Consider the following 16,192-nt stretch of genomic DNA (forward strand, 5'->3'; position numbering starts at 1 on the left):
GATTTACGTTCCGGACCTATTTCATTGTGTGCCCACGCTGCCACCTCTTTTACGGCTGCTGCTACTCTCTGTTTATTCATATATGCATAGTCACTTTAACTATAGCATTCATGTTACATAATATCAATTGGCCAACCAACCAGTGCTCCTGCACATTGGCTTCCGGGCTATCTGCATTGTAGTACCACCACCGCACCCCGTTTTTACGCTACTACTGCTACTTCTGTTCATCATATATTGCTGCTCACTTTAACATAACCTACAGTGTAATACTACTCATAAGCTGCTAAACGGTGTCTGTATATAAGTTGCCTACTGTTATTTTCAATGTTCTTTTTACTGTTTTATTTTCTTTACTTAGCACCAACAGCACACACACACACACCACTTCACACAACAGCAGGGCACAGTTCACACACACACACCACACAGGTATCCCACAACTAGACACAGTATCCACAACTTTTTTTTTCGCACTATTTGGTTAGAGCTGAAAGTAAGCATTTTCACTGTAAGGTCTAGCCCTGTTTTGTAGTTCGGCGTGCACGCGACAAATAAACTTTGATTTGATTTGATGTTGACTAACAATCATATCATCCAATTATGTTATAGCAGTTGAAGTCGGAAGTTTACATCCCTTAGGTTGGAGTATTAAAACTTACCTCCTCATTTCTTGTTAACAAAACTGTAGTTTTGGCTAGTCGGTTGGATATCTACTTTTGTGCATGACACACGTATTCTTTCAACAATTGTTTTACAGACGAATATTTCACTTATCTTCACTGTATCACAATTCAGTAGGTCAGAAGTTTCATACACTAAGGTGATCTGCTTTAACAGCTTGGAAATTCAGAAAATGATGCATGGTTTAGAGGTTTTCTGATAGGACTAATTGACATAATTTGAGTCAATTGGTGGCAATACCTGTGGATGTATTTTGCTTTACCTTAAATTCAGGATGATTCTTTGCCTGGACGTATGGGGAAAATTAATAATCAGCCAAGACTCAGAAAAAAATTGTAGCCTCCACAAGTCTGGTTCATCTTTGGAGCATTTCAAATGCCTGAAGATACCACGTTATGCGTTGTAAAAATAGTCGGCAGTCTACGCCAGGGACCACACAGCCGTCTAATACCGCTCCGAAGGAGATGCGTTCTGTCTGCCTAGAGATGAATCGTACTTTGGTGTTGCGAAAGTGCATAATCATCCAGACACAGGAAAGGACTTGTGAAGATGCTGGAGGAAACAGGTACAAAAGTATGCATATCTACAGTTAAAATGAGTTGCTATATGCATAACTGAAACGCCGCTCAGCAGGAAGAACAATGCTCAAACCTCCATAAAAAAGCCAGACTACAGTTTGAACTGCATATGGGTACAAAGTCATACTTTTTGAAGAAATGTCTCTGGTCTGATGAAACAAAAATATACTCGTTTGCCATAATGAGCATCGTTATGTTTGGAGGAAAAGGGGGGGGGGGCTTGGTAGGAAGAACACGCATCCAACCGTGAACACGGGGGTGGCAGCATGATGTTTGTGGGGATGCTTTGCTGCATGGGAGGATGGTGCCACAAAATAGATTAGATGATGAAGAAGATAAAGTATGTGGATTTTGTAAGGCCATCTTCAAGACATAGTAGGAGTTAAAGCTTGGTCGCAAATGCCGTCTTCGCAAATCGGACAGTGACCCCAAGCATACTTCAATTTGTTGGCAAATGGTAAGGAAACAAAGTCAAGGGTATTGTGGAGGTGGCCATCACAAAGCCTGACTCAATCCCATAGAATTTGTGGGCAGAATGAAAGTGTGTGCGAGGCCAGGAGGCTACAATGATCGTTAGCACCAGCTCTGTCAGGGAGGAATGGGAGCAAATGATAACTTATTGTGGGAGGCTTGTGAAAGGCTACCGAAATGTTTGACCCAAGTTAAACATTTAAAGGCAATGCTACCAATTCTAATTGAGTGTATGTAACTTTCTGACCACTGGGAATGTGATGAAAGAAATAAAAGCTGAAATAAATTATTTCTTTACTTTATTCTGACTTTAATCTCTTAAAAAAAAGTGGCGATCCTAAGGACCTAATTTTTCTAGGATTAAATGTCAGGAATTGTGAAAAACTGAGTTTAATGTATTTGGTAAGGTTGTAATGTAAAATTCGATTCAACTGTAGCATGAATATTAATGCTTAATTATTTTTGGAACAATGGATATAAACAGAATTTAGTTTCCTCTAACTCTTCTCTCCCTGTTTTGTCTGTCTGTCTGTTGTCTCTTCTGTCTGTCTCTTGTTGTCTGTTCTTGTCTGTCTGTCTGTCTGTCTGTCTCTTCTCTTCTCTCTCTCTCTCTCTCTTCTCATCTCTCTCTCTTCTCTCTCTCTCTCTCTCTCTCTTGCTCTCTTCTCTCTCTTTCTTCTCTTCCTCTCTCCTCGTTCTTTCTCTCTCTCTTTTCCTTCTCTCATCTTCTCTCTCTCTCTCTCTCTCTCGTCTCTCTTCTTCTCTCTCTCTCTTTCTCCTCGTCTTCTCTCTCTCTCTCTCTCTGCTCTCTTCTCTCTCTCTGTGTCTCTCTCTGTGTCTCTCTCTGTTGTCTCTCGTCTCCTTGTCTCTCGTCTCTCTCCTTTCTCTCTCTCGTTCTGTGTCTCTCTCTCTCTCTCTGTCTTCTCTCTCCGTTCTCTCTTCTGTCTCTCTTCTCTCTCTCATCTCTCATCGTTCTCCTCTCTCCCCTCTCTCTCTCTTCTTCTCTCTCTCTCTCTGTGTCTCTTCTTGTGTTGGTCTGTTCCTTCTTCGCTATCTCTTCCTCTCTCTCTCTCTTCTCCAGTGCTGGTGAAAGGCCTAAGTGCACTAAGTACTATAGGTTTCCTGGCTAAGCAGGGTGGTCTGGGTTTGGGTCCAGAGCTAGTGCCACCATCGTACACATTGGTTAGACGCCGTTCCTCCAGAGCTCGCTGTATCGTCAGTGTCAACTACGTCCTCAGGCGTAGGTCGTAGAAACCGAGGATAACATGAAAGCGATTGTAGCAACAGTTTATTTCTATGGATCCTTGGTGGATGACGGTCAGGACAACATACAATGCAGTGGGTCATAATTGTGTGCAAGTCCACCGTGTGTATTAGAGGTCGAGCCGATTATGATTTTTCAAACGCAATACCGTTTTATTATTTGGAGTACTCAAATTAAAGCCGAATACCGAGTTAATGGCCTCATTTTTAACAATATATTTGTAATAATGACAATTAAATCAATACTGAATGAACAATGAAACTTTTATTTTAACTAATATAATACATCAATAAAATCAATTTAGTTCTCAAATAAATAATGAAACATGTTCACTTTGGTTTTAAATTAATGCAAACCAAGTGTCTGGAGAAGAAGTGATTAGAAAAGTGGCAACTATGTGCATGTAAAAGCTAAACGTTTAAGTCCTTGTCAGAACATGAGAAGATATTGAAAGCTGTGGTTCCTTTTAACATAGAATCTTCAACTTATTCCCAGGTAACAGAGTTTTGTGTAGTTTTAAGTGATATTTCTCTACTATACTCATTTGTTATTGTCATATACCTCTTGACTAGTTGGCATTTCTAATAGCTACTTAGTATGTGCCAGCCTATCTGAGCGGCTACCACGCTCAGCTCAGACTGCTCTACTCAACATTATAGACTTAGTATTATGAATATAACTAGCACACCAGAAATACGCACCTTAGGTCATTAATATGGGAAAATCTTGGAAACTATCATTTAGAACAACAACACTAGTTTATTCTTTCAGTGAAATACGGAACGCGTCCGTATATTTCATCTAACGTGTCACGCCTGGACCGTAGAGTGCTTTGTATGTTTTTATTTTTTAGTTTTGGTCAGGGTGGTGGATGTGGGTGGGTATGTCTTGTTGTAAGGTCTAGGTTTTTCTATTTCTATGTGTTTGGCTGGTATGGTTCTTGCAATTAGAAGGCAGCCATGGTCTATGGTCTTTGACAATATTTAGGGCCTTCCTCTGACACCGCCTGGTGTAGAGGTCCTGGATGGCAGGCAGCTTAGACCCAGTGATGTACTGGGCCGTACGCACTACCCTCTAAAGTGCCTTGCGGTCGGAGGCCGAGCAATTGCCGTATCAGGCAGTGATATAACCGGTCAGGATGCTCTCAATGTTCGAGCTGTAGAACCTTTTGAGGATCTCAGGACCCATGCCAAATCTTTTTAGTTTCCTGAGGGGAAATAGGCTTTGTCGTGCCCTCTTCACGACTGTCTTGGTGTGTTTGGACCATTCTAGTTTGTTGTTGATGTGGACACCAAGGAACTTTAAGCTCTCAACCTGCTCCACTACAGCCCCGTCGATGAGAATGGGGGCCTGCTCGGTGCTCCTTTTCCTGTAGTCCACAATCATCTCCTTAGTCTTGGTTACGTTGAGGGAGAGGTTGTTATTCTGGCACCACCCGGCCAGGTCTCTGACCTCCTCCCTATAGGCTGTCTCGTCGCTGTCGGTAATCAGGCCTGTTGTGTCATCTGCAAACTTAATGATGGTGTTGGAGTTGTGCCTGGCCATGCAGTCGTGGGTGAACAGGGAGTACAGGAGGGGACTGAGCACACACCCCTGGGGAGCTCCAGTGTTGAGGATCAGCGTGGCAGATGTGTTGCTACCTACCCTCACCACCTGGGGGCGGCCCGTCAGGAAGTCCAGGATCCAGTTGCAGATGGAGGAGTTTAGTCCCAGGTTCCTTAGCTTAGTGATGAGCTTTGAGGGTACTATGGTGTTGAACACTGAGCTGTAGTCAATGAATAGCATTCTCACATAGGTGTTCCTTTTGTCCAGGTGGGAAAGGGCAGTGTGGAGGGCAATAGAGATTGCATCATCTGTGGATCTGTTTGGGCGGTATGCAAATTGGAGTGTGTCTAGGGTTTCTGGGATAATGGTGTTGATGTGAGCCATTACCAGCCTTTCAAAGCACTTCATGGCTACGGACATGAGTGCTACGGGCCTGTAGTCATTTAGGCAGGTTGCCTTAGTAAAATTGGGCACAGGGACTATGGTGATCTGCTTGAAACATGTTGGTATTACAGACTCAATTAGGGACATGTTGAAATTGTCAGTGAAGACACCTGCCAGTTGGTCAGCACATGCCTGGAGCACACGTCCTGGTAATCTGTCTGGCCCCGCAGCCTTGTGTATGTTGACCAGTTTAAGGGTCTTACTCACGTCGGCTACGGAGAGCGTGATCACACAGTCATCCGGAACAGCTGATGCTCTCATATATGCCTTAGTGTTTCTTGCCTCGAAGCGAGCATAGAAGTGATTTAGCTCGTCTGTTAGGCTCGTGTCACTGGGCAGCTTGCGGCTGTGCTTCCCTTTGTAGTCTGTAATAGTTTGCAAGCCCTGCCACATCCGACAAGCGTCGGAGCTGGTGTAGTATGATTCAATCTTAGCCCTGTATTCACGCTTTGCCTGTTTGATGGTTCGTCGCAGGGCATAGCGTGATTTCTTGTAAGCTTCCGGGTTAGAGTCCCGCACCTTGAAAGCGGCAGCTCTACCCTTTAGCTCAGTGCGAATGTTGCCTGTAATCCATTGCTTCTGGTTGGGGTATGTACGTACATCACCTGTGGGACAACATCTCGATGCACTTATTGATTAAAGCCAGTGACTGATGTGGTGTATTCCTCAATGCATCGGAAGAATCCGGAACATGTTCCAGTCTGTAATAGCAAAACAGTCCTGTAGTTTAGCATCTGCTTCATCTGACCACTTTTTTTATAGACCGAGTCACTGGTGCTTCCTGCTTTAAATCAGGAGGATAGAGTTGTGGTCGGATTCACCAAATGGAGGGCGAGGGAGAGCTTTGTACGCGTCTCTGTGTGTGGAGTGCAGGTGATCTAGAATTGTTTTCCCTCTGGTTGCACATTTAACATGTTGATAGAGATTTGATAGAACTGATTTAAGTTTCCCTGCATTAAATTCTCCGCGCACTAGGAGCGCCATCTCTGGGTGAGTGGTTTCCTGTTTGCTTATTTCCTTATACAGATGACTGAGTGTGGTCTTAGTGCCAGCATCTGTCTGTGGGGTAATAAACAGCCACGAAAAGTATAGCTGAGAACTCTCTAGGCAAGTAGTGTGGCCTGCAATTATCACAATTTACTCTACTTCAGGTGAGCAAAATCTAGAGACTTCCTTAGATTTCGTGCACCAGCTGTTGTTTACAAATATGCACAGACCCCCCCCCCCCTCGTCTTACTGGAGTGTGCTGTTCTATCTTGCCGGTGAAGCGTATATCCCGCTAGCTGAATATCCATGTCATCATTCAGCCACGATTTCGTGAAACATAGGATATTAAAGTTTTTGAGGTCCCGTTGGTAGGATATTCGTGATTGTACCTCGTCTAATTTATTGCCCAATGATTGCACGTTGGCGAGTAATATTGAAGGTAACGGCAGCTTTCCCACTCGCCTTCTGCGGGTCCTGACGAGGCATCCGGCTCTTCGTCCTCTGTTCCTGCGTCGCTTCCTCTTGTGAATAACTGGGATGTCGGCCCTGCCGGGTGTTTGGAGAATATCATGTGAGTCTTACTTGTTGCTGAAAAAATCTTTGTCTAATCCGAGGTACTGTTCGCTCTCTTGATATCCAGAAGCTCTTGTCTGCCGTAAGATACGGTTGCAGAAACATTATGTACCAAATAAGTTACAAATAACACGAAAAAAAAACACATAATAGCACAATTGGTTGGGCGCCCATAAAACGGCTGCCATTTCTTCCGGCGCCATTTTTGTGAGAGGATGGATGTTGTTCTAAGTAGAACAGGTTATTGCAATTACACTGTCATATACACAAAATATATTAGAACTGATAAGACATTATTAAAAAAGATGATATTTTATTTGTCAGATAATATTTTAGACTCGGGTGACGTGAAACTATAATATCAATCAGATAGTTCATAAAACAATTTAGAAATGGAAAAAAAGGCACTTTGTTTCATGTGATGTAAAGCATTTATTAAAGTACAATTACAGTGCATTCAGAAAGTATTCAGACCCCTTGACTTTTTTCACATTTTGTTACGTTACATCCTTGTTTTAAAATGTATTAAATTAAATAAAAATCACAATACCCCATAATTACAAAGCGAAAACAGGTTTTTAGAAATACCTTATTTACATGCGTATTCAGACCCTTTGCTATGAGACTCGAAATTGAGCTCAGGTGCATCCTGTTTCATTGATCATCCTTGAGATGTTTCTACAACTTGATTGGAGTCCACTTGTGGTAAAGTCAACTGATTGGACATGATTTGGAAAGGCACACACCTATCTATATAAGGTCCCACAGTTGACAATGCGTGTCACAGCAAAAACCAAGCCATGAGGTCAAAATAGGATTGTGTCGAAGCACCAAAAAATGTCTGCAGCATTGAAGGTCCCCAAGAACACAGTGGCCTCCATCATTCTTAAATAGAAGAAGTTTGGAACCACCAAACTGAGCAATCAGGGGAGAAGGGCCTTAGTCAGGGTGGTGACTAAGAACCCGATTGTCACTCAGAGCTCCAGAGTTCCTCTGTGGAGATGGGAGATCCTTCCAGAAGGACAACCATCTCTGCAGCACTCCACCAATCAGGCCTTTATGGTAGAGTGGCCAGACGGAAGCCACTCCTCAGTAAAAGGCACAAGACAGCCTACTTTGGCAAAAGGCACCTAAAGAATCAGACCATGAGAAACAAGATTCTCTGGTCTGACGAATCCAAGATTGAACTCTTTGGCCTGAATGCCAAGCGTCATGTCTGGAGTAAACCTGCCACCATCCCTAAGGTGAAGCACGGTGGTGGCAGCATCATGCTGTGGGGATGTTTTTCAGTGGCAGGGACTAGGAGACTAGTCAGGATTGAGGGAAGGATGAACGGAGCAAAGTACAGCGAGATCCTTGATAAAAACCTGCTCCAATGCACTTAGGACCTCAGACTGGGGTGAAGGTTCACCTTCCAACAGGACGACGACCCTAAGCACACAGCCAAGACCACGCAGAAGTGGCTTCGGGACAAGTTTCTGAATGTCCTTGAGTGGCCCAGCCAGAACCAAGACTTGAACCCGATCGAACATCTCTGGAGAGACCTGAAAATAGCTGTGATAGCAACGCTCCCCATCCAACCTGACAGAGCTTGAGATGATCTGCAGAGAAGAATGGGAGAAACTCCCAAATACAGGTGCGCCAAGCTTGTAGCGCCATACTAAAGAAGCCTCAACGCTGCAATCACTGCCAAAAGCGCTTCAACAAAGTATTGAGTAAAGGGTCTAAATACTTACGTAAATATGATATCAGTTTTTATTTTTAACACATTTGCAAAAGTGTCTAAAAAACGTTTTTTGCTTTGTCATTATGGGGTATTGCGGGTAGTTACATGAGGGGGAAAAAACTATTTAATCCATTTTAGAATAAGTAACAAAATGTGGAAAAATTCAAGGGGTCTGAATAGTTTCCGAATGCACTGTAAGTACATTAGATATCTGTATAACATTCAGCACAGACAGTGGTGTTAGTTATGCCTTTTGTATTACTATTGCCACTACACTGTTGATATATCACAGATAGAACATTCTAGTGCTGAGGACTGGGAGATAGTAACTGTAGGAGAGCAAAACAAACCTAACTCACACAAGTGGTGTGCACATCTCAGGTGGAAGGAGTCACAGCTATGGACATGATGATAGAGCGTCTTCTCTATAAGATCCTGGGGCTCATAGCCCGTCAGCTCAGCTACCCTGGGACATACACAATATTAAATACACACGCTCAGAATTACAGATACATATGCATACAGAACGTACCCAATTTCTGCATCTTCCTCATTATTTCAGATGTGTATCATGCATCTATGTAGCGTTTATGAAGATGTTATGAATGCTCAACAAAGCCGTTAGAAGTTGTTTAAAGTGGAACCTTATTTGTACCACTAAGCTTCTCCAGTGTGTGAGTGGCGTTAAATGCTGTATTTACCTGGAGTCGAGGAAGATGAGCTTCATATCCAGGCTGGCTCTGAACATGAACATGTTGCTGTGTAGTTTGATTTCAGTGACAGCGCTAGGGGGTAGAGAGTGGCCCACCGCCACCAAGCCCACGTTCTGATAGCAGCCATCAAATGGAGACATGTCCAGGCTGTACTGACGGATCTTYAGGTACCCGCTGCAGTGGATCACCTGACACAATTGTACACACAAATATGCATGWAGGCYTACAATAYATAASAATACACATATGGAAATATGTATTCAACCAGTTTAGAGGTATTGCAAGAGATTTCTGTTATTATGGACTGCATGGGAACGGAGAGTTTCTAGCAGGGCTAAAACTACAGTTTGATGGATTTTTCAAAAAACAACTGCAGTTTGCCAGAAAAGTTGAAAACATAGGCTTCATTTATAAAGACGATGTGCAAACTATCAAGAATTCAGTCACACAAGCAGTACAAACTGGAATGACTGACTATATAATCTAACATCTTCGACATTGAGAAAGATGGCAGCAACATAGGCCTACCTTGTATCCACCACAYGTCAGACCAGCATTTCTTTTCGCGAGGACGCATTTCATTCTCAAGAARAACGAACGTTCCATTTCATATTCTTCAAAGACAGAGAGAAAACGCAATCAAAGACGACCATATAATGTAAATACCATGACACATGATTCAGTGCTCAGTCAGTCAGTCAACATAGCATACACAGGCTACCATACCTTGGACAAAGTGCGAGTGGCAGGGTTGGTGAGCTGTCAGCACGGCTGTCATTTCGTCGTGGTCAGCGGGGTGGATGTACTCGTAAATACTATTTCCGGTCAGCTCTACCTGTTAAAATACACGTTTAGTCATTGTTTTCAAGAAACGTAAAACATAGGACTATAGGCTAACGCTACTGTAGCACAAAGCACAAGGATCAATTTAAATCGAATGCAAAATAAAGCAATCAATTTAATCGAAATAAAGACGGATTGTGTAGCAGCCTACCTGTGATAAACCCAAATGGACCGATGCTGTTTCAGATATGTACATTACTTTCCCGTCAGGAGCAACCACAAAAATGAACCCGTCCAACGTCTGAAAAATAAATGTAATGTATATATTAATTAGGTCCAATGTGGACAAAATGTGTGTAGATCTTTGCCTAGCTAGGCCTACATATTAGTGCTACTATACAGGTTATTAGATCATTTAATTTCTCAAATTGATAATCAATCAATCTGTTGTCAATACAAAATAAGGAAAATATCAGAGACACGTCTATGACAGCATCGTAGCATTGTGTTTTTTTATCGGTTGACTGTATCAAAAAGGTTGTTACCAATTAGCATCATAATAATAATAATAACATTTTGTTCAATGTATCCAAATTCATTATCTAGAAATGATTAATTACCTTGAAATTATCAATAGAAACACACTAATAATGTCTGCATACTTATTAATATCATTATTATAGTCTAGAACTTCGACTATACTATAACTACTAGGCCATGGTACTTTTGCTGTGTTGCATTTAGTGTTGTTACGATCATGTAGGAACGAACCCTTGTTAACTAGAGACTCCTGGAGGAGAGAAGAGAGGCGCAGCGCGTGACTATGAATGCGTTGAAGATATTTCCAGATTTATATCCACAAGAATGAGAGCAGCAGGAGGGAGATGTTGTGAGGAAGAAAATCACTCTCCCTTTAAAATATGGATAACTGCGACAACTGCTGCTCTCACGTGAGATAATGATGATAATAATACAATAAAAATGAAGTAATATGTACAGAATTTACAATAATAAAAACACGTTTACCATTCGACATTTTTTTTTACATTTCTATTATATTCCAAAGATAAAAATGGCGTTCATAATTAAAATAAGTCTGCACCTGTAGGATATGTGATCCCACCTGTAACAGATGTGATCCCAGCTCTCGCCCAACATTATCCAGAGTTCTGGTCCGACTCACGTGGCCCCAGGACTCTCCCAGACCTGCAACACACATGGGAACATAAGTGAATATCAGTTTTGTATTTTAGAATAAATGTACATAAGTTACAATAAAAGCGACATAATAATACTCATCATCATAATAACCAAACATGACAATAATAATCTTACATAGGCCTAATATCTCTCTTTATAGAGAGGATGCCTTTGAGATGCATTATTCATTTTCGACGTAATTGTGTAAATGTAATAATATGGCTATCAGCGTTAAAATCAATGATTTTAGTGTGAATAATATTCATATTCACACTTGAAATAAATATAATGTTTGGGTCTATATTTAAAAACCTAATATTATTCGTTCAGTTGAGCACACCTGATTTCACAGCGATGACTGGACTGTAAACAGGTTGGCAAGACATTGAACGTGCAAATCTCCACCGCACACCCGAAGGAACCAACAAAGTTCGATAAAGCAAATAAGAGTTGCTGTCCCCGGTAAACCACCGCGCAATCCCGATTGCAATGCAAATTCCATACGAAATCAAACACGTGCCCGTGCAAAGATCACAACAACAAACAAAAACGTTTCGCATTTTAATATTAACTAAAAATGCACTTCACGTTTACACAACTGAAACAAACAAATTACTCCTTTCCTCTCCGCGCCATGGTAATCTGTGTGGGAGCTCGAGCTGGGGCCTTTAGGTGCTCGCACTTGACCTACCGCAGGGAATTAGGCTCTCTTCGACATCAACGCGCGCTTAAGATAATCACTAAATTGGGCATTACATTCAGAAATAGGATCTAAAGATACTCCTGTGACATGAAGTGGTCCAAACTGAACAAAAGTAGGCCTACATTTCAAACAAAAGAGGTGTTAGTGACGACTCAAAGATTAGTCTGGAGAGCCCTGTCCTGAAAGAGTGTTCAATTGCCCGCATGCATGGCTAGAAAATTGTATTCGTCTCCTATAAAATTGCAGTTGAAAAAGCTCCCAGTTTCTCTGAGCTCAATTTGTTATTTTGCTCACGTGCGCGTCCACAACAGATTTAGATCATTATTTACACGGGCCTCAGCTCTTAGAAGAAGCATAATATATTTTTGTAGGTCTACACACACATATATCGTGTCCCATTAATTGTGCAGGTTTCAACAAGGTATAGGAATATAAAAAGTTTTAAAATCCTTCCAAGAAATGGGCTAGGCCTAATAATGTCCTATATTGGAATTATGATTTTAATATTGCCTTTTTGCGCCACCAACGCCTGATAAGCCAGACACATGGTTTGCTGTTATGGTTATTTAATGTCAAAACATTTTGTAGAACCAAATAAAATGTGAGGTGGCCCAAATACGCATTGTATGTCTGTTTGTCTTTTCGATTAATCTAACAGCGGCGGAAGACTTCAGAAAAACAAACGCATCAACACGTCTCTCCCGCTCTCTCTGATGTGACTTGTAATTCAACTCGGTGGGACAACATGGGGTGGAGCAAAGGTTATTGACCGCTCGCTGTCAATAACGGCCATAAAACCCTCTCACCTCTATACATTTTCATATAATATTTTACTGGCGAATACTCGGAACATTTTCTTTGCAATAAACCCTGTCACTTTCCGGGCCTAATTCGACGTCGTGTTTCAAGGCGATTCGCTTTGCACTCCTCGCAGCAGTGTGTGTTTGGACAGCCCTTTAAAACAGCAGAGGCTATTTAATGAGGAACGCACATGGCTCGCAATACGGATCGTAAAACGCATCCGTGACAGGACCCTCCTAAACTGAGTATACAGAAGATTCCCCCATACAGCCACTATCCCCTCCTCCCTGTGAGACTGTAGCTTCAATTATTCATCAGTTTATTTTACCATATGCTTGTCTTGGGAAACGACCGCATGCTTTGTTTCCTTATCAAGTGTGGAAACGGTGAGCTGTAGCCTATTAAAACGGTGATAAAAAAACGAATTAAGCATAGTCCTGTCATAATTTCCTCATCATTCCATTCACCCAGACAAACTGTGACTGAAATGAGCTTCTGGTGAGAATAGGCTACTAACACTAGATAGACTATTTCTGGTTTACATTTTGTTCTACACTCCTCTTTTATCAATATTAAAGAGTAGGCGGGCCTATCTATAACGAGCTTAAGTTGATAATCTATGATAGCCTTTAGCCTACACTGTAACGGAAAACTGACATTTTAGGTATTATCAACAATAAAAAATAAAAAACGTATCTTTGGAGCGCCAAAAACCTTTTAACCACTAGTGGGTGCATGGTAGGCCTATTGTTGTTTCTGGCTCATTAACATATTTTGAGGCGTGCCTTGTAAGAGGCTATATTTGTTGCACCCGTGAATCCTGTACCAATTTAACTTCTATGGTTATCATGGCTCATCGATTTAAAATGTATAGGGGACAGATTGGAGTGGCCAGATTTTGGGGATTTTCACTAGATGTAATCGAAAGTAGGGTCCTTTGGAGAAAGGATTGTTGACATATATTTGACATTTGTATCTTAAAGCATGATTGAGAAATAATTAATTGAAGTTGGAATATTTCTGACATTTTCGTCTTAGCCAGGCCTTCTTTAAGACTCCATAATGTTTCATCTGTAGGTGCTACAAAGCAAAGATTGGTGTCATATGAAGCTTTACTGTTTGCTCTGTGATATCAGCTATATAATTTTTATAAAAATGTATGACAAATGTATTAATATTGAAAAATATAAACATGAACATTGAAAATATAGGCTACCATTTTGGATGGCTAATTTCTCTATATACTCTACAGCCTGTCAAAGTTCCAGACTGGGATCTCTGCTACTTTTAGAGTCATTTCTAAGTATTATCAATGAGGGAATGTGAAAATGGATTCAAAATGGTCGCCCTCTGCTGGTGATTTGCAGGATGTGCAATCAAATCAAATCAAGTTTATTTTATATAGCCCTTYGTACATCAGCTAATATCTCGAAGTGCTGTACAGAAACCCAGCCTAAAACCCCAAACAGCAAGCAATGCAGGTGTAGAAGCACGGTGGCTTGGAAAAACTCCATAGAAAGGCCAATGATGCAAGTAAAAGGAAGGCTGTGATTGGCTACATTGCCTACTTTGTCAATTTCTCTGTATAAAATGGTCCATAAATTTAAAACTAGCAGAGATCCCACTCTGGAACTTTGATATGCCTGTAGAGTAGGTAGATCTGTACTATGTTAAACCATAGGCCTATATTGAAAAAAAAATAACCATTTTTTTTTTTTTTTTTAATAAATTAATGTAATAAAATTGTTATTAAAATCAAAATACTACTAATATCACAGAGCAAGTGGCAAAGCTTCATATGAAACCAATTTCTGCTTTGTAGCACCTACAGATTAAACATTATAGAGTCTTAAAGGAGGCCTGGGTAAGTCGAAAATTTCACAAATATTCGGCATTCAAGTCTTTATGTCTCAATTATGCTTTAATATACAAATATCAAATATATGTCAACAATTCTTTCTCTAAAGGACCCTTCTATGGATTCAATTTCGTGAAAATCCCCCAAATCATGGTCTTTTTTTGTTTTTAGTTCGTGAAGAATCCCCCAATTTGAAGTAGGTGTATAGTGTAAACCAGATATGCGGACCTTGGACAACTCAGTAAAACACTGATGAAGATAAAATTAACTGTAGACGAGATATGACACTTGTCACAATGTCAAAACAACCAATCGCGTGTGCTTATGGAATTTGTCAATTAGAATTTAGATAAAATATGTTCAGTAGGCCTATTACGTGCAGTGTTCCACTTCTTATACTGACTGCATTAACTTTACTGATATGATAATATCTACGGGTACGCCCAAGACGCCTGTGCATGCGATGAATCGTTGATCACTTGCAACGTCATACATAGGTTAGGCCTATAGGCCTAAAACAACATTCGACACAGGGGGAATCGATTTTAAGCAAAATCCACAATCCATATACTCTCGTGCGTTTTTTTGTTTGTTGTGTGTGTGTATCTTAACAGCCTGAGCTTGAGAAGTCATTCTTGAGAAGTCGCTTCTCTTCTTTGCCTCAGTGTTACAAGGCCCCCATATGTTCGTAAGGATCAGACCGCTAGTCGCTCGGGTGACGCTAATTGGCGCGGCTCTGTAGCGGTCACGCAGAACAGGGGCCCGTTGAGACCGCGAGGAGAAGGTGGCAAATGACGGCTAATCGTCTTCCAGGGGCATCATGGTCGCCTGACTCTGAAAGGGGACTACACGTGTATAAATGTAAAAAGACACGCACAGTGTATTCTTCACAGACAAAGAGGTGTGTACAACGGTCGGTTATCCATGTATGCGCGCACACTAGTTATTTCACAGGACATTGTGTGCATAAAGTTGCCAGCTTTAGGCTACTTAGGCATGAATCAAGTTTGTTTTGGAAAAACATGATGGTAGATTTTGATAGAATAAATTCCAATGAATTGTATTTTTAGTCCTAGTTAATAATATTGCCACAATTTCATGGCCATAATTCGAAAGGCCTACAAAAGTAATCTTAAATCCGTATGGCATTTTGACTATCTCTCTGATTGCTTATATTTGACAATATATAACCAACTAAAATATAGAACTATTCCATATATCAGTATGGGAAATAACATAAGTAAATAAAAGTATTCCCTTCACATGCAACAGTGCCGAGATTATTGAATGGAATTTAATTGGGCCTAACAAGTTATGTTATGCAACATATAGCTTAATTTAGATGCATGTAGGCCTACACATCTCCCATACGTAAACACAATAATTACTGTAGTCTTATTGATTCCCCAATGATTCGTGTAAATGAGGAGAAGTGGCAGAACAGGCGTTTTGCAGAATGAGCAGAATTAAAATGTTAATAACATTACATAATTCATCATTATAAGACATTATAATATAACACATTGCACATGTATATCAGTGTATAGATGAGGCAACAAAGTCATTTCATAATATGTGGTAACATTTGGAATTATGATTTGAATTATTAGCCTTGCATAAGAACATGAATATTTAGCACCAAAATAAAAACAAAAAGCATAACTGTAACACAAATATAATATTAAACACACCAATAACACTTATGATAACATCAATATAAACGTTGGTTGTTATAATAGCCTAATAATAATCATCATAATATAACATAACGTTTAATATAATAATATCATAACCTTACCTTCAGGAAAAACAATTCTCATTTTCAAGTAACTTGTTGTGAGTCGAATAATTGAAGCTTTATC

The 16,192-nt window shown here is 40.7% G+C and overlaps 1 protein-coding gene across 1 annotated transcript in view; it reads right to left on the reverse strand.

Moving 5' to 3' along the window:
- LOC111964612 (single-minded homolog 1-A-like) overlaps window positions 1–16,178 on the reverse strand; it is a 41,600-nt gene extending 25,422 nt beyond the window's left edge. Inside the window, exons 1-8 of the mRNA XM_070443794.1 lie at window positions 16,129–16,178; window positions 10,871–10,974; window positions 9,980–10,069; window positions 9,712–9,820; window positions 9,514–9,599; window positions 8,974–9,173; window positions 8,623–8,738; window positions 6,436–6,519 (exon numbers count right to left, since the gene is read on the reverse strand). Of these exons, the coding sequence (XP_070299895.1) occupies window positions 6,436–6,519; window positions 8,623–8,738; window positions 8,974–9,173; window positions 9,514–9,599; window positions 9,712–9,820; window positions 9,980–10,069; window positions 10,871–10,974; window positions 16,129–16,150 (811 nt within the window). The 5' untranslated portion in view covers window positions 16,151–16,178. The remainder of the gene's footprint in view (window positions 1–6,435; window positions 6,520–8,622; window positions 8,739–8,973; window positions 9,174–9,513; window positions 9,600–9,711; window positions 9,821–9,979; window positions 10,070–10,870; window positions 10,975–16,128) is intronic.
- Between the last annotated feature and the right edge of the window lie 14 nt (window positions 16,179–16,192).

Source organism: Salvelinus sp. IW2-2015, linkage group LG6.1 (genome assembly GCF_002910315.2).
Source record: "Salvelinus sp. IW2-2015 linkage group LG6.1, ASM291031v2, whole genome shotgun sequence".
NCBI lineage: Eukaryota > Metazoa > Chordata > Actinopteri > Salmoniformes > Salmonidae > Salvelinus > Salvelinus sp. IW2-2015.